Source organism: Echinops telfairi, unplaced genomic scaffold (assembly GCF_000313985.2).
Source record: "Echinops telfairi isolate 266 unplaced genomic scaffold, ASM31398v2 ScPeMD7_7467;HRSCAF=8505_0, whole genome shotgun sequence".
NCBI classification, from domain to species: Eukaryota; Metazoa; Chordata; class Mammalia; order Afrosoricida; family Tenrecidae; genus Echinops; species Echinops telfairi.
The window spans coordinates 7,490,939-7,509,457 of NW_022111367.1; the positions used below are offsets into that span (position 1 = coordinate 7,490,939).

The 18,519-nt window shown below is 36.1% G+C and overlaps 1 protein-coding gene across 1 annotated transcript in view; it reads left to right on the forward strand.

Annotated features, from left to right (window-relative positions):
* Positions 1-16,191, forward strand: part of SPRYD7 (SPRY domain containing 7) — a 36,918-nt gene extending 20,727 nt beyond the window's left edge. Inside the window, exons 4-5 of the mRNA XM_004704270.2 lie at positions 4,084-4,186; positions 14,936-16,191. Coding sequence (XP_004704327.1) covers positions 4,084-4,186; positions 14,936-15,033 — 201 coding nt within the window. The 3' untranslated portion in view covers positions 15,034-16,191. The remainder of the gene's footprint in view (positions 1-4,083; positions 4,187-14,935) is intronic.
* Positions 16,192-18,519: the final 2,328 nt, after the last annotated feature.

Consider the following 18,519-nt stretch of genomic DNA (forward strand, 5'->3'; position numbering starts at 1 on the left):
AATTCTTGGGTACAACTTTTTCCTCTCACTGGTGTAGTTTTTGTTTTGTTTTTAACTGGTGTAGTTTTAAATCTTGAAACTTCTGCATAATACACACCTGTGATCATCCTGTGTCCTTTGGGAAACATCTATCATGATTACCCCTGTGCAGTCAGTTAAATAGTCACCATAGCCTTCTGAGCCTACCTGTTTTGAACTGGAATGAGCTGGCCCAACCGATCCCCTTGCACACTGCTGTTTTGATTAGGCCTTGATCTCTGGATTGTATTGGCAGATTCAAGACCTGCCCTGAGTTATACTTCTTTCCATAAAATCGTCTTCAGAAAGAAAAAAAATCATCTTCGTTACCTTTGGTCTTGCTTAAAAGGATGATGAGAGGTCGCTCTTGAAGGTAGTTGATCTTTACATAATACTTTGGCATCCATCAAGCCAAAAGCTTGCTAAGGCCAAGATGCTTGCATAAAACTGAAAATACTGAATTATGTGAGACCCCAGCTTCAGTAGTTATCACATGAATAGTAATTCTTCTTCCACCACTTTCTGAACTCCAGCCACAACTTCTTCATTTGTCCAGGTTGATGGCCTTCTCTTTCTTGGCTCATCTTTGACATTTTCCGGACCTTCTTTAAAATATTTGATTCCGCTAAAAGGTACTGTTTTATGTGAGATAGCAGTTCTCTAAACTTTTTACAAAACTTTATAATAATTTGGGAAGATGTCTACTTGAGTTTTGTTAAAAATTTCATTTTAGCCCTGACCTCAAATCATTTTTTTCTCATAGCACAAATGTATCCTTATTATTTTTATTTGTAGGCTCCCTTATAAGACAAGTGTATTACTGAGAGAACTTTTCCACAGCCATCCATTGATCAGAGACATGTTCGAGCAAATTTTGTTTGCAAGAAACCTTGAATGTATGAACTAGAACATTGGTAGAAATAAGCTTTTATTTACCCTCATATACTGAGTTCAGGCTACTAGCTATTGATTAAAAGGAGAACTCTGAGTCTTCTTTAGCAAAGGTGCCCCTGGATCTGGTATCGAGTTGAAAGGAATTTGAATAATGAAGAAAATGTCTGATAAGAAGACACAAGGTAAACCTTGGTTATTGAGTTAAAGAAACATGGTATTTTGAAAATAATGAAGAAAGGCAGAAATAAAGAATTTTAACTATGATATGATCTTATACTATGATTTTAAAAATGTGAACATTAATTTTTAACTTTTGAACTTTCTTTTTTTCTAAATTGACTAAAAGAAAAGAAAAAGAAGACAGAAGGCATAATCCATGTTTTACAACCAGCCTCCCCTATTCCTTTTGAGTAGTCAATTATGAATTTACAGATTATTGCCCTGTGTCCATGATATGGAACATCCTTATTGAAATCATTGTTTCTTTAAAGAGAATCCTGAAATTAAGTTGATGCTGTCAGCCAGGTCACACTGAAAGATGAAAGTCAGCCATGAGAAAGGATAATTAGCAACAAATGGTTTCCTTGCTGATGCACAGACCTTCTGCTGTGTGTCATTTTTGCCTTTCTGCCGCATTCATGAGATGACTGCTGCCACACATTGACAGAGTTAATGATGTCAGTCACCCGCATGATGAAGTCGGGTTTTTAATTTTACTGCTCATTCTGATCAAAGGAGGACTAAAAAAATGTTTGTAGAATCAAGAGAAGTAAAATATCACTGTACCACATTAACTTTACTTTCCTGGTTCAAATACTTGAAAACGAATTTTACCAAATTTATGACAGTGGTATAGAAAAAGAAGAGTGGATTATAAGATGCAAAGAACTTGCATGTTGTAGGATTTCTGTTATATGCTATTCTGAGGAGAAATCGAGAAAAACAAGCTTTTAACTCCTAACCAAGTGATTATATCCATACAATAACACTAGGTTATGCTTATTTTTTTTACTTTATCATTTTGAAAACTGCAAATTACATTTTAAAAATATATTTTGATGTTAATACAGAAGTTTGACAAACAATCTATGTAATAATAGCAAGAAGAAGAACTGACAGGACCTTTGTTAGGGACTAGGCCCTGTTCTAAGGAGTTCTGGGTCAGTGGTTCAAACCCACCCATTACTCAACTGGAGAAAGATAAGTCTGTCCCCGTAAAGATTTAGCCTCAGAAACCCCATGGACAGTTTTCCTCTGTCCTGTCGGGCACTGTGAGTCAGAAATGACTTGATGGCAGTGACGTTTTATGGCTTGCGTGCTTGCTTGTTTTGCAGTTGAGGTTCTGTTTTAATGCCTGGCAGTGATTCAGTTGTTGAATCCCCATAATGACCTTTATAGGATAGGTAGTAGTATTGTCCCCATTGTATAGATTAGGATAGATTCAGTAAGTTCTCATAAGGGATAGTACCAGGGTTATAATCAAGGCAGTCTCATTTCACAATGTGCTCACTAAGCCTGCAGATAAGTATTGATACTGATATCATAGACCACATTGAAATTTTTGTAATCAGTTGTTAACAGCATCAACCCTAGCTGTAGCTCATATAACAGGACAGATTAAGTTAGAAAAGAACTGAATTAAGCATGACTGTAGGCTGCCATATTTTCCTTCTTTCTTTGGTGTTAGGATTTTGCTGCCAGACTGGCGGCTTGGGTTAAAATTTGCTTGCTTGTAATAGGGTATGCTGCTGCTAGGTGGTAAAGGGCTCCTAGATTACCACTTGAACTGGGGAGCCCTTGTGGCGTAGTGGCGAACCAGAAGATTGGTGGTTTGAATCCACCGGCTCCTCTGTAGGAGAAAGATTTGGTGGACCACTTCTGTGAAGACTCACAGCCTTGGGAACCCTGTTGGGCAGTTCTGTTCTGTCTTGTGGGGTCACTGTGAGTTGGAATAGACTTGATAGCATGGGTGTGGGATTGAGAGGTAAACTTCTGGATCTCTCTTTTTTTATACTTTTTTAAAAATAAAAATAAAAACCGACATGTATTAGAAAAACCGTATTATTTCAATACATAAACTAAATGAAATAAAATCAATGTATATATAATTTATGACTCAGTGGCAGTTGGTTTGATTTTTTTGGTGATCATTATTTAATTTAACCCTGGCTTTGCTAAGATTTAAGGAAAAACTGTTACATCATTTAACACACTGACTTCTTGAGTCTTCTGCTGCCTAGCAGAGTTAAGTAAGAGAATTAAGGCAAGGTGATGTATAAAAATTCTTTCTACTAAAAGTTTTTAAGTTAATATAACTTATCCATTGTTAGAAGTCCTTATGTAGCTTGGGTTTTCATTGATGATGATTTCTCTAGTCAAAGATCCCTACCATCTATTCTTAATTCTCTGAAAAAACGATCTTTTTTGCCATTAGAGAGAAGTAGTATATTAAGATTGTGTACTTTGAAGCCATACTTCATGGGTTTAGATCCTAGCTCTGCTATTTAGCCAAGGTCATCCGTTTAAAGCACCAGCAGCTCTGTGGGAGAAAAGACCTAACAACATGATTCTGTACAGATTACACCCCAGGAACAATTCTGTTCTGTATATGTGGTTTCTGTTGGGTTGCTATGAATGAGCATCAACTCCATAGCATAAAACCGCAGCAGCAGAATAGTGCTTGGAGCATAATACAAACTAGTACTTTAATCACAATTATGATTACTAATCAACTTGATTTTGATTTTGATACCACCAGTAGTGTTCAGAGTTTTTACATATAAATGTTTATATACATATATGTTTTTAAATTTTTGAGCTCTTGTTTTTCTACTTCTCTGTTTAATACTAATTATTATATTATCTTAATATTCAAACTATAAAATCCAGATGGTGGGAGCATAATCCTAGTTTTAAAACTATGGTCATTAATTTTTCCTTCAGTGTAGACTTGGGATTTACCTGCCTTCTTCCCCTCACTTAGTCACAATGAAATGTTTTAGCTCAGTTCAGGTGCTCGACCAGATTGTCAATCCTTAATGAAAGCTACTGTGGTTCTTTGCTTAATCCGTTTTTCATGTTTCCATGCCTCCCAACTAATGTCTTTTGACTGTTCAGGTTTTTATGAACTTTCATGTTTTTAAACTTTCAAGTTTTCTCTTTTCTTCATAGGGCATTACATATGACCATGTAGAACTGAATGTCTATTTGAATGGAAAAAATATGCACTGTCCAGCATCAGGTATACGAGGGACGGTCTATCCAGTTGTTTATGGTAAGCTAAAATATTTCTGGTGCATCATTACATATAAGCTAATTTTTACTCAGCATTCTTATAAACCTTTTAATTATCATTCAGAAGTCTGGGCAATTGGTAATAAGAACTTTTCTGTGTGGAGTATACTCTGTATGATATCATGATCCCATTTTGCAGGAATAAGGTAGCTTTGATTTTTTTTTTCTCTTGTATTAAGAAAACAAAACTTTAGCTTAGTACAGTGATTATACAAAAATAATACTCTCCTTTTTAATGACCTAATCTTAACTTTTAGAGAGTATTAAAGCATCATGGAATTTATAAAGATCATTTTGTCAGTTATTAAAAAGGATAAGATGACCAGGAAGTAAAACTATAAAGGATATTTTGGAACTAGGGACGAGAATTTGGTGAAGATTGAGATTAATAGAAGTTTTAAATGCCAAAAGTATTTAATTTTTTAAAAAGTACTTAAATGTCAAAGTTCCTCTTATATATAAATTGTTACTTATAATCTAACTACATCTGCATTAATCCATTTTTCAATGCAATCTGTCTGATAGCAAGGCCATTCACATCCCTGGTCAGTGGTCAGAGGGAATTCACCAAAGGCTTAATTCAGGTGGGCTCCCTGCAAGTGGATTTTTGGCTTTTACTGTTATCCGTACCGTTCTACAAACTAGGTGCTCGGAATTTAAACTCTAATGCTATTTCCCTCCTTCAGGCTTAGATTTTATTATTTATAATCCTGTTTTACACTGGATGGTGTGTGTCTTCCAACTAAGCCGACACCTTAGATAGTTACTTGCTTTAAGACAAGCCTTTAAGACCCTAGACACTGTTCTCTGTGGGGTGTATGCCCAATACTGGTATTGCCGGACCATCTGGGGTTTCTGTTCCCATTTGATTTAGGTAGCTGTGTATCACTTTACACAATGGTTGTACATGCTGACAAGACCACCAGTGGTGGATAAGAGTTCTAATCTCTCCATACCCTCTTCAGCATTTGTTGTTTTCTGTTGTTTTGAATTAGGCTATCATGAGTATAAGGTGATAGCTTATTGTTTTGATTTGTATCTCTCAGATGGCCAGTGATTGTGAGTGTTTTTTCCATGTATTTGTTAACATTTTGAGTGTCATTTTTAAAAATCATTTTATTGGGGGCCCTTCCAGCTCTTATAACATTATATACGCCAATTAAATCAAGCATATTTGTACATGTTTCCATCATCATTTTCTAGACATTTATTTTCTGTTTGAGTCCTTGGATCAGCTCTTTCCCTCCCCCCCCACCCCCCTGCTTTGAGAGTCATTTTTTATGAAATACCTGTTTGTGTCTTTTGCCCACTTTTATTTTTTTAAGTTGTTGCAGAATTCTATAGATTTTAATAATTAGTCCCTTGTCCATAGTGTTGTGGCTAAAAAATTTTTTCCACCAGCCCAGGGGCTGTTTTTACTCTTTTGATGAAGTCTTTTGATGTGCATAAGTGTCATATTTTTAGTAAGTCTCAGTAATATAATTTGTCATCCATATGAGGACTTTCTTTATTATATTTGGTAGTCTATGTATGTTTTGCAATAGGACCTTATATTTGTCCAAATTTTCTCATTGATGGTCCTTATAGTTCTGGGATTTACGTTGGATCTCTGATTCATCCTGAGTTCGTTTTTGTGCATGAGACGAGGTGTGAGCCCTGTTTCATGATTGTGCAGATGAAGATCCAATTTTGCCAGCACCGTTGGTTGAAGAGGCTGTCTCTCATTTAATGCTTTTGGCCCTTTGTTGAAAATTGATTTTATGTAGGTGGGTGCATTTATTTCTGCGTCCTCTAATTTGTTCCATGAGTCTATGTATCTGTCGCTGTACTAGTACCAGCCTGTTTGTGTGGCTGGTACTAGTTTTTCTTCTTTAGGAATTCTTTGCTTATCCTAGAACCCTAGCCTCTCCATATCGAATTGGTAATTAGTTTTTTCATTTCTTTAAAAATAAAGGTGGGATTTAGATCACAATTGTTTTGTATTTGTAGATTGCTTTGTATAATATTGACATTTTCACAATATTAAGTCTCCGTATCCGTGAACTCTTCCATTTTTGTAGGTCTCTTTTGATTTCTTGTAGTATCTGTAATTTTCTTTGTACAGATCTTTTGTTACTATGGTTAGATTTATTCCTAAGTATTTCATTGACTAAGGAATACCAAAGAAATCTACGCATTTGAATTGTGGTATTAAGCAAAGAATTAAGAAAATGGACGGCTAAAAGAACAAACAAATCTGTCTTGGAAGAAGTACAGCCAAAATGCTCCTTAGGTGAGACTTAATCTCACATGCTTTGGATATGTTAGCAGGAAAGACAAATCCCTGGAGAAGCCCACCATGCTTAGTCAAGAGGCGAGCAGTGAAAACAGAAGGCAGCCCTGGAAAAGGTGAATTGACAGATGGTTGCAACAGTCTGCTCACACTTGAGAGCAACTGTGAGGGTGGCCCAGGACCGGTGGTATTTTGTTCGATTGTACATAGGGGGGTCCATATGAGTTGGAATTGACTCAACACTCAACAGCACTAACAACAAACAATTTCAAATTTTGTGTAACTATTGTAGATGACAGGTTTTTTAATGCCTTTTTCAGAGCTGTCTTAGGTGGTAAACAGGAATCCAATGGATTTCTGCTTGTTCATCTCCTACCCTGTGACTTTACCAAATCCTTTGAGTGTATATAACAATTGTTTTGTGGACTCTTTGGGGGTTATCCACATAAGAAATCATATCCTCTGTAAATAGTGAGTTTCAGTTCTCCTTTGCTCACTTGTATTTCCTTGGTTTCTTTTGTTATCTAATAGTTCTTGCTAAGACTTCCAGCTTGATGTTGAGTTGAAATGGTGATAGCAGTCTTATCTGGCTCTTGTTTTCAGGGGAAATGTTTTCAGTTTTTGCCTGTTGAGCATGATGTTGGCCCTGAGATTTTTTGGTATATATGGCCTTTATTATATTGAATTTCCCTTCTATTTTTTTTTCTTTTAGTGTTTTGTTTTTAATCAGAAATGGATGCTGGCTATTGCTTTTTCTGCATCTTTTGATGTGATAATGTGGTTCGTCTTTGTCTTGTGGTAGATTGCATTGATTATTTTTCTAATGTTAACCATCCCTGTTATAAACCCACTTGATTGTGTGAACTGGTGTTTTTGGTGTTCTTGGCTTCTATTGGCCAGAATTTTGTTGCAAATTACTGAATCTGTGTTCATGAGGAATATTGGTCTATAATTTTCTTGGTAGGGTCTTTGTCTATTTTATGCTCACTTCATAGAATGATTTGAGAGTGTGTTGTTCCTTTCTGTGTTCTGGAATAGTCTGTGTAGAATTGGTGACAGCTCTTCACTGAACATTCGGTAGAATTATCCTGTGCCATCTGCTCCTGGGCTTTTCTTGATTGGAAGTTTCTGGGTGAATTTCCCTATTTCTTCTTTTGTTTTGGGTATATTGAGGTTTTCTACAACTGTCTGAGTTAATTTGGGCAGGTGGTGTACTTCTAGGTATTTGTCCATTTCTTTTAGGTTATCAAACTTGGAGTACAGTCTTTCGTACTAGGGTATTATTTTCCTTTTATTTCATTTGAATATGGTGTAATGTTGCCTTTTTATCTCTAATTCTAGACATTTGCATCTCCTCTTCCTTTTCATTTGTGAAGTTTGTTAGTGGTTTTTCAATTTTGTTAATCCTTTTCAAAGAACTAACTTTTTGTGTTGTTGGTTCCCCACCCCCCCATTTTTTATTGTTGTTATTTAGCAGTTAGTTTATTCTGCTCCTATCTTTCTGATTTCTTTTATCTTATTGTAGAGTTTATGTTGTGACACTTGTTTTCGTTGTTGGAGATATTGTGTTAACATATTGGTTTTGGATTGCTTCTCTTTTTTTCAGGTGTGCTCTGATTGCTATAAATTACCCACAAATATTGCTTTTGCTGTGTTCCCAAGATTTTGGTTTGTTGTGTTACCATTCTCATTTCTTAATTTCATCCCTTATTTGTTTGCACAGTTGGGGTTTTTTCCCCCAACAATTTTATTGGAGCATAATTTACATATTATAAAATTCAGTCATTCAATCATATCAAGGGGAATTGTACAATCACCACCACATCTATCTTAGAGCATTCTCTACCCCCATGGTTGAGTTGCCTTTAAAATGAGTTGGCTATCACAATCTGCCCACTCATTTTTAAGTAGTATGTTGTTCAATTTCCATGTGTTTAGCTTTTTGTTCTTCCTATTATTGATCTTCAGTTTTATAGCATTATGACCTGAGAAAATGGATTGTAAGGACTCAATGTTGTTGTTTTTAATTTATTTTTTAAGGTTTGCTTTGTGGCCTAACGTGGTTTATTATAGAGTATGTGCTGTGCGTGCTAGAGAAGTATAAAGAATGTGCTTTTGTCTGGTAGAGCACTCTATATATGTTTATTATGGTTACGCCTTCTTGTTCTAGTGTCCCTTTAATCATTAAGTGGTATCCATTTTTGTCTCTAATTTTGCTTTTACCTTGAAGTCTATTTTGTGAGATTAATATTGCCACACATTTTTCCACATCCTTTGATATTTAGTCCATGTTTGTCTTGAAGATGTGTCTCATAGGCAGCATATAAATGGGTCTTGTCTTCTAATCCGATACTCTCTCTTGATTGGTGCATTTTATCCATGACGTTCACTGTCATTGTTGATGTATGTGAGCTGGTTGCTGTCATTTTGCTGGGGTGTGTGTTTACTGGTATCTTTGTTCCGCCTCTAACTTTGTGTTGGTCTGTGCTGCTTTCATTGTGTTGATTTCTGGGTTGTTTTGTGCTTTATATTTCTCTTGGGTTTGTCAGCTGTTGTTGATTATCTGTTCATATTGAACCTGTTAATATTTTTTGGAATGCTGCTCTTGCTTTTACAAATTCCTTTAGTCTTTCCTTGTATGGAAATACCTTTATTTCCCCCTCATATTTTAAGGATACTTTTACTGGATGTTGGATTCTTGGTTGGTGGTTTGTTTTCCCTTTTCTCTTTCAGAATTTGATGTGTACCACTCCATCGTCTTCTTGCCTGCATAGTTTCTGCTGAGAAATCCAAGCTTAGGTTTGCCAGTTTTCGTTTGTGAGTGATTGTTCTTTTTTCCCCCTTGCTCTCCTCAGGATTATGGTTTTCCTTGAAATTGGGGAGTTTGACTACAATATGTTATGATGTTTTTCTTTTGGGGTGTATCCTGTTTGGAGTTCACTCAGCTTCTTGAGTTATATTTTCTTATTTTGTGATGTTGGGGAAGTTTTCTTTCATGATTTCTCTGGAGATTTGTTTTGTTTCTTCTTGCTCTGCGATCCTAATAAGACATAGATTGTTTCTATTGATAGTGTCTCACATCATCCTCAGGCTTTCTTTGCATTCCTTTGCTCCTTTGATTGATTGTTTCTCTTATTGTTTGTAATCAAAGTGATTGGCTTTGAGTCTACTGATTCTATTTTCTTTTTCCTCCATCCTATTACTCAGGTCTTTTGCCATGTTGTCTAATTCTGTTATCTTATAATTTATCTTCTGGTATTCCTTTGGGTGTAGGATTTCTAGTTTTTCAATTGCTTCTTTTGTTACCATGAGTGTACCTACATCTCTTGAAGGCACCTAAACACCACTCTAATGAATTTTATTTCTGGTAAATCAAGGGCCTCTTTTTCAGAGTATTCCGTTGGGTTTGAGTGATTTTTTTCAGTTGCATATGGGTGTGTGTGTGTTTTTCCTGAAATTTTGAGCATACTGAGATTGACTGCTATTTCTCTGGGTCATGTAGGGGTAGTTGGCTTTGTCTAGTGATGTGAAAGAGTTCTTAGTAAAGCACTACACTCTCTGTAGCTTACTGTGCAATGGCAGCATGAAGCACAGGCCCTCCACCAGGCTAGTATGTGTTGTCCATCGGCTAACTCATCAATCATAGAAAGAACATTTTTTTCTGAATTTCCCTACTGTGTATTCATCTAAAATACCATCTGAATTTCCAACTCCTGAGTATTCAAACCTGGAAACCAATGTGGCACCCCTTTGGACTTCCATGTAAGTAAGGTGAAGCCTTGCTGGGGACAGAAAGAGCTGCCAACCCCTGCTCCAACAAAGTACCCAAGCCACCAATGCAGTTCAATTGTAAAACACGTTTGTTCTTTTAGTGAGCTCCCTCATGCCCGGTTACAACTCACCCCTCTCCCATTCCTAGTGCCAACCTACTGCTAATCTTTCTTTCTGTATACATCTGTTTCGATCAGACATTTCATATAAACAGAAACATAGAATGTAAGACCCTTTGCATCTATTTTCACTGTTTATTTTCATATCTTTGAGATTAATCATGATATAGTGTATGTTAACAGCTTATTCCTTATTTTATGGCTGAAAAATATTCCCGTGATTCATTGCAGTGGCCACACAGAATTCACCAACAATATTCACGGAGTTTATAGGCATCCAATAGGTTGCAAAATGTTAAGAATTCATCCTGGGAGAATGTCTCTGTGGTCCTCAGCCTCTTAGCTACATGGTCCATTGGCCTTTTGAACCAGAAAGCCTGGCCACCACTCTGTCTCATGTCTCAATGTTGCTCTTTGGCTCTGTCTCATCACTATTTAGTTAACTATAGATGTCTCAGATTTATCTCATCCCCCTCAGCTACTTTTCTACCTGTATATATGTCTATTTATGATACCACTTTTCATTCATTCCCTGCTTTATGCTGGAAACATCCTAGACATTCTTCTACCTTTGTCTACCTCACCATCCACATTTCCAAGTCTGAGTAATTACTTATTTTAATAATTTATTAATTTTGGCCACTGTGTTGATTTTACTGTGACTGTCCTAGGTTTCAGCTGAACTGTTTTCTTATTCCAACTTCATGCATTTTGAGGCCACTGCTTATACATTAGAAAGCTAGTGTCAGTTTTCCAAAACACTGATGGTTCTCGTACTCCCTTACTAAAAATCCTTTTAGCTCTCTATTATAATTGGATAAATTCCAAACTGTGTTGTAACATACTGTTTTAACCATTTCACACTAATCATTTTTACCCCCAAAACATATTAAACTCAAAAAAAAATTATTGAAAGAAAAAAAAAACCATATTAAACTCTTTCATAACTCCCAAGCCTTTTTAATATTCCCCAATTATGTGTTTAATTTTGTTCATTATATGGCTATAATGCCATCATCTGAAAAGTCCTCACTGAACCACCATAGATTAGATGAGGTGGATTTGGATTATATTTTGTAGGAACAGGAGGAAGAACATTTTGAATAAAGTGATGATTTCAACTTAAATCAGGGTTTATCAGAGGAGGAGATAGAATCTAAAACTCAGCTGTATTATCCAAAAATAACTTATAAAATGAATAACAACGTGGGAAGAATCACTCTGCTCAATTTTAACACTTTCTCCAGGGGTCACCAGGATCCATGGTGGTGGAGTGTTTATGTGTTGGGTTACAATTGCAAGGTTGGCAGTTCGGAACCACTAGCTTCACCATGGGAAAAGATGGGGTTTCCTATTCCTGTAAACAGTTACAGTCTCAGAAACTCACCGGGGCAGTTCTACCCTCCCCTGTAAGGACACTGAGTGAGGCAAGGTGAGTCTGGTTTGAGTTTTTATATTAAAGTAGTGATAGTAGTCACAGCAGTGTGATGTTAGCACAGAGATAAGCACATAGCGCAATGGAGCAGAATAGAGCCCTAGGAAATATACTTACACAAATATGCATATTGGTTTCCAGCAGAGACGCAAAAGTAGTTCAAGGAGAAATAATAGTTTTTTAAGCATCAATAACAAAAAGAATCTTAACTGAACTTCAGACCTTATGTAAAAATTCATAATAGATCATATAGTACCATATATAAAATATAAGTGTATAAAGTGTTTTTAAAATGAGAAAATCTTCAGAACTCAAGGCAAGTAAAGAGTTCTCAGACATAAACCAAAAGTACAACCCATAAAAGAAAAACAAAATAAATTTCACTTACTAAGCTCAAAACTTGCTCTATAAAAGAAGCAAATAATTTGCAAGCCATGTAATACAAAGGGCTTGTGTCTAGGATATATAAAGAATTCTTAAAACCTTGTATAAAACAACAGGAAAACACCAATCCAATTAGAAAATGGTCAAGAGACTTGAACATACATTTCAGCACGAAGGATGTACAGGTGTCAACATCATTAGCCATTAGAGATATTAAGATGAAAACCACAGTAAGTGCTTATTACATACCCATCAAAATTACTGAAATGAAAAATAATTACTAGGACATTTGAGTTATGTTAGCAAGGATTTGGAGAAATTCATTCCCCTCTGTGTTAGGCCGAGTTGACTAGAGAAACAAATCCAGTGACACTCATGTGTAAGAAAGAGCTTAATATCAAAAAGTAACTATCTATCAAGAAAAGCATCCCAGCCCAGTCCAACTCAAGTCCATAAATCTGATACTGGTCCATAAGTCCCTTTTCAGACTCACGCAGCCACATGCAATGATGCAGAATGCAGGAATATCACAGGCTGGTGGGTGCAAAGTATTGTGGATCCAATAGTGGTGGAAGCATCACAAAAAGTGGCTCAATAGCAGGAAGGTGTAGGCAGAGAGAGAGAGAACGAGAGGTTCCCAGAGCCCTCCTTAAGAGAAGGCCATGCCCACAAGGAGGCACCATCAGGTTGTGATCTGATTGACAGGTTAAATACTACCTCTACACTTTTATATATCTTCAAGTTGACATGAAAGTATGTAGCTACCACATCCCTATACACTGTAGATAGAAATGTAAGTTTCTAAAAAATAATTTGGGTGTAAAAATCATTTGGAAAAATTGCTTGGCAATTTCCTATAAAACTAAGTGTAATATATGGCCAAGTAATAATACTCTTGGGTGTTTATCCCAGAGGATTGGAAATTATGTTCACATATAAACCTGTAGTGATTGTTCATTGCAACTTTATTATTGATAGCCCCAAACTGGGAATACCTCAGTGCCCTTTAGTAAGCACATGATGGTTAGAGGAACTGTGGTTCTCCATTTCATGGAGTACTACTCAGCAATAAAAAGGATCAAACAACGTCTTGAGTGGACTTCAAAGACATTATGCTGAATAAACTGAACGCGTCTCTGAAGGTTACATACTATTTGTTTTCATTCCTATGACGTTCTTGAGTGAACAGTGATCGAGCTAGAGAACAAGATTGATGTTACACAGGCTGAGGCTGGGTGGAGAAGGTGAGGGTAGGTGCTCCCACAAGGTGAGAATAAAGGAGTTCTGTGTCCTGATTGTGGTGGTGGCTCTGCAGATTTATACAGGGGATAAGTTGCCTAGAACATAAGCCTATACAAATGGGCATATGAGAAGGCTGGTGACATTTGAAAAAGCCTGTGGTTGGTATAAAAGATTATATCAATGTCAGCTTCTTGATTTTATACAATAGTCATGGAAGATGTTATCAGAAGAAGCTAAATGGAGGGTACATGACACGACATTTTTTTGCAAAATAAAACATTTATGAAAGTAATCTTAATTTCAGAAAATAGCTAGGCAAGTAAGAAGAAATTCATACATGTTAAAAATTATTCAAGACTATAAGAAATAAGATATAAGTTACTTGACCCAGAATAAAAAATCATATCAATGTGAATGAGGGGGAGTGCACAGTGGAGACCCAAAGCCCATTTGTATATAATTGGACATCCCCCCTTACAGAAGGGTCACAAGGAATTGGACATCCCTTACAGAAGGGTTTTAGGGAGGAGGCAAGCCAGTCAGGGTGCAGTATAGCACTGATGAAACATACAACTTTCCTCTAGTTCTTAAATGCTTCCTCCCCCACCCCCACTGTCGTGACCCCAATTCTACCTTACAAATCTGGCTAGACCAGAGCAGGTACACTGGTGCAGATAATAGCTGGAAACTCAGGGAATCCAGGACAGATAAATCCCTCAGGACCAGTAATGAGAGGACCAATACCAGGAGGGGAAAGGGAAGATTGGGGGAGATGGGGGAACTAATAACAATGATTTATATATAACCCCCTCCCAGGGGGATGGACCAAAGAAAAATGGGTGAAAGGAGACAGCAGTCGGTGTAAGACATGGGAAAAATTAATAATTTATAAATCACCAAGGGTTCATGAGGATGGGAGGGTCGGGGAGGGGGGAATGAGCTGATACCAAGGGCTCAAGTAGAAAGAAAATGTTTTGAAAATGATGGCAACATATGTACAAATGTGCTTGACACAATGGATGTATGGATGGATGTGATAAGAGCTATACAAGCCCCCAATAAAATGATTTTTTTTAAATAACAATACCTAAATTGAAAAAAAGGAAAAGTTATTCTGTATGTATATATGAAGACCATTCTGATACCAGAAAAAAGTGACTGGCTCAAGGAAGGTTAGTACCATTATAAAGGGATTGATTGAACCCTGCCTCCCCCTTTCACATCAAACTGTATATGAAGAGGCTTCAACGAGTTTGTGGAAAAGCAGAACTAAAAAGTAATGGGGTTTTTCCACAAATGTTTTGATATTTTTCATATGTTTTTTTAATACTTTTATTTTGTTTTTGTTGTAACTATTTTACCCCAAAGGATTATATTTTGTATCTTGGTAAGCAGGTGTGTTTGTTATTTTCATCAGCTAGTACTATAGTAGTATAGATCGATTATCTTAAACTATGTGTTCATTCATATTAAGGTCATTAATTTCTCTCTTTTTCTATTTTCTAGTTGATGACAGTGCAATTTTGGATTGCCAGTTTAGTGAATTTTATCACACTCCTCCACCTGGTTTTGAAAAAATTTTATTTGAACAACAAATCTTTTGAATGTATTTGGTTTTTTTTTAAACCTGTATTTCTGTACTGTTAAAATTGTTTATCATTTAATAAAGCTTTCCCTGAGCTATAGATGAAAGTATATTCTTAAAAATTTGATTGTTACTGTTGTCTGAGAAGCATTGTATTCAGTATACCACTAGAGAGTTGTGATTTGAAGTACTTATATTTTATGTTAGGAAAATCAGCACTTGGGGCAGTTTATTTATTTAAATACATTTAATAATGGTTTTAATACAGTATTAAATAGAAATATATATGTAAAGATTTAAAAGGGAATCATTCTTACAGAAAATATTTGTTTGATAGAGATATAGAGTTGAGTGGCTTTTTCTTTTTGTTTTGTTATTCTGAAGCTTAGACCTCAGAACTTTGTTAAATCGTAGTCCAATAATCTAGTGGCTCTGTGTACTGTCCTTGGGTTACAAATGTCTTGACTTATGTAAACCATAATTACAAACCAACCTCCCTAAAGCTTCTATTAAGTATTTGAGGTATCTATAGTGGTTCAAAATAATAAACACACACTACTTTGTGACATGAATCATATTACCATTTTAGTAAGTTAAAGATGTTTGTGTTTATCTGGGAGTATTTCTTTAATATGTTTTGTGCATAAAAAGGTACAGAATCTGCCTTGCACTTAGACAAACCTTTGACTACTGATGTTAAATATGAACCATATATAACTGTACTTAGTTATGTACAAATTCAGCTTAAAGACAAAACTTAGAATGGGACTCACCACGATCCAGGCACTGACTGTGCCACTATAGTGACAGAAATTTACGTTATTAGCGACTTAATTGTCTTGCAATCTATTTACTGTAAAATTTACCTTCTAAAAATCAAATTTGCCTATTTTGTTTATATAATATTTTAATTTCAAATAATTTCATATGCTCTGTAAAAGTAAATTATGTGCTTTAGTAATTGTCCAAGCATTTTGTTGAAGACCATTATGCTGTGTTACTTCGATACCAGAGTAAGTATCAACTGGTTAGCAGTGTACACTGGCAGACAGAACAGTAGAATGGGGCTGTAAATGTAAATTTAAAAGAGATTATTCTTTTTATGGACTATTTTATGTATGTGTGTTTTCTGTAATGAAAAAATAAAAGCATAATTAAGAAATAATGCCATATTAAATACACATTCATCTTTTTGTTGTGAATTATACAGCAAATCCATTTCACTCTTGATTATGTCAAAAATTCAGAGAAAAGCATATCCTCTCCATGATCTTAAGCCTTTGCCCAATTTTGTGTAAGAATCACTCTTTTCATTAGCACTCTGTTAGCCTGCAGTAAGCACTGTCCACCTCTTTAGAAACAGGTTGTCTTTTCAAATGTGCGTGCCAATGAGGCTTACAGCTCTTAGAGAGATACCAAGACTGTGGTTTTTCTACCTAATCCCATTCTATCCTCAGCCCCTGTGAGACCCAGATTCTTTATTTTAAAAGGGATCGCCATACTTACAAGATAGGATTCTATAACTAGCTCAGTAATGTAGTATGTGAAACATCTACTCATCGATCCGTAATAAATGTAACTTTCTTACGGACTATAAAGCAATGGTTTTCATGTTGGTCTTCATCCCAGCAGCTTCAGCATCATGATCACTTGTTAGAAATGGAAATTCTCAGGCCCTACCGCATACCTACTGAATCAGACACTGCTGGGGTTAGGACCCAACAGCCCCACGTATGTCGTGGGTATGAGTTGGGTTGCGGTCTGTGTGGTCGGCAGATGGAAACCACCAGCAGCTCCACAGGAGGAAGATGGAACTTTCTACTCCCAGAAACAGTTACCGTCTCGGAACTGGGGTCACTATGAGTCAGCATTGACTCCACGGCGGTGAGTTTAGTTTGGGTTTGGTATTTAGAGCAGGTGATTTTGATACCCACTGAAATTTAAGAACCATTACTATGAAAGGAAAGAATGTGTACCCAATTATTGCATAGGATTTAAGAGGTTATTTTTGACAAAGGGTAGAGAAGCCAGCACAATATTTATTGTTTACTTGATATGTAAAAAAGTGACAATGTCACACTGCTGTGAAAACAGATATATATGTAAATCTAAAATTTTACTCTGAAATTATATAGAATTGAGCTCGCTATATGGTCACTATGAGTCAGCTTTGAGTCAATGGCAGTGAGTTTGGTTTTGATTTATGTATTACAATAAAGTTTGTGAAAATTAACATCTAGAACCTGTAAGGCAGAAACCTGTCAGCGAAGGAAAACTCATATTTTCCATTCAGAGAGAGTATTAGAACATTGGTAAGACTGCACCCTGTCAAAGGTGAAAAATCAGTACAGTATAGATGCAGAGCTTAAATATTTAATAATAGTTAACTAGATAAGTCGAAGGTCTCTAATCTTGAATTTTATCACACAAAGACCTGCCTTTATTCCTGGCCAAACAGACTGTGTCCACAATCTTAACTGTGTATATTATTTACACTTTGCATACTCAGATGGAAAATCAATGATTTATTTACTGTGCTCTTATTTCAATGATTTAAACGTTGTTAAATATGAGAAACAAAAATTTTTTGAACAGTTATATATTTAGAAGCAGAAAAAGAATTCTACTTTAACGCCTTGGTCTCTTTTGTTAAGAGTATATGTTTTCACCTTGGATTATAAATAATAATATAGTTAATTTAAGAGTTCTGTCAAATAATATTATTTGGCATTCAATATGGGGGAACCCCCACTCTCAGGACTATGCAAAGGCATTCAACTGTAAATCAAAACAAACTGAGAAGAATAGGAATTCCAGAACATTTCCTTGTGCTCGTTCAGAATCTGCACATGGACCAAGAAACAAGCATTTGAACAGTATGAGGGAATATAACATGATTCAAATCAGGAAACGTGTGCATCAGTGTTGTATGCTTGTATCATACTTACTCCATGTGTGTACTGAGTAAATAATCCAAGAAGCCGGGCTTTATGAGAAAGAACACAGTATCAGCAGAGGAGGAGGCTGTAATATGTAGGTGGCACAGTTTTGCTTGCTGAAAGTGAGGACTTAAAGTACTTGTAGATGAAGATCAAGGATTGCTGACTTCCTGGATTATAACTCATGTAAAGAAGACCAATTCCTCACAACTGGACCAATGGGTGACATCATGATGAACAGAGAAAAGATTGGTGTTGTCAAGGATTTTGTATTGCTTGGATCTACAAATCAACGCTCATGGAAACAGCAGTCAAGAAGTCAAAATCACACATTGCATTTTGCAAATCTGCACAAGACCTCTTTAGACTTAGTCATTGCATTGGCAGTATTCCTGCCCTGGCCTTGGCCCTGACCCTAACCCTAGTGTGTTAATCCGGCTTGACTAAAAAACCAAATTCATAGACACGCATATATGTGTGAGAGAACTTAATATCAAAGAGCAATTGTACATTAAGAAAACATTCCAGTCCTGTCCAGATCAAGTCCATAAGTCCAATATTAAACC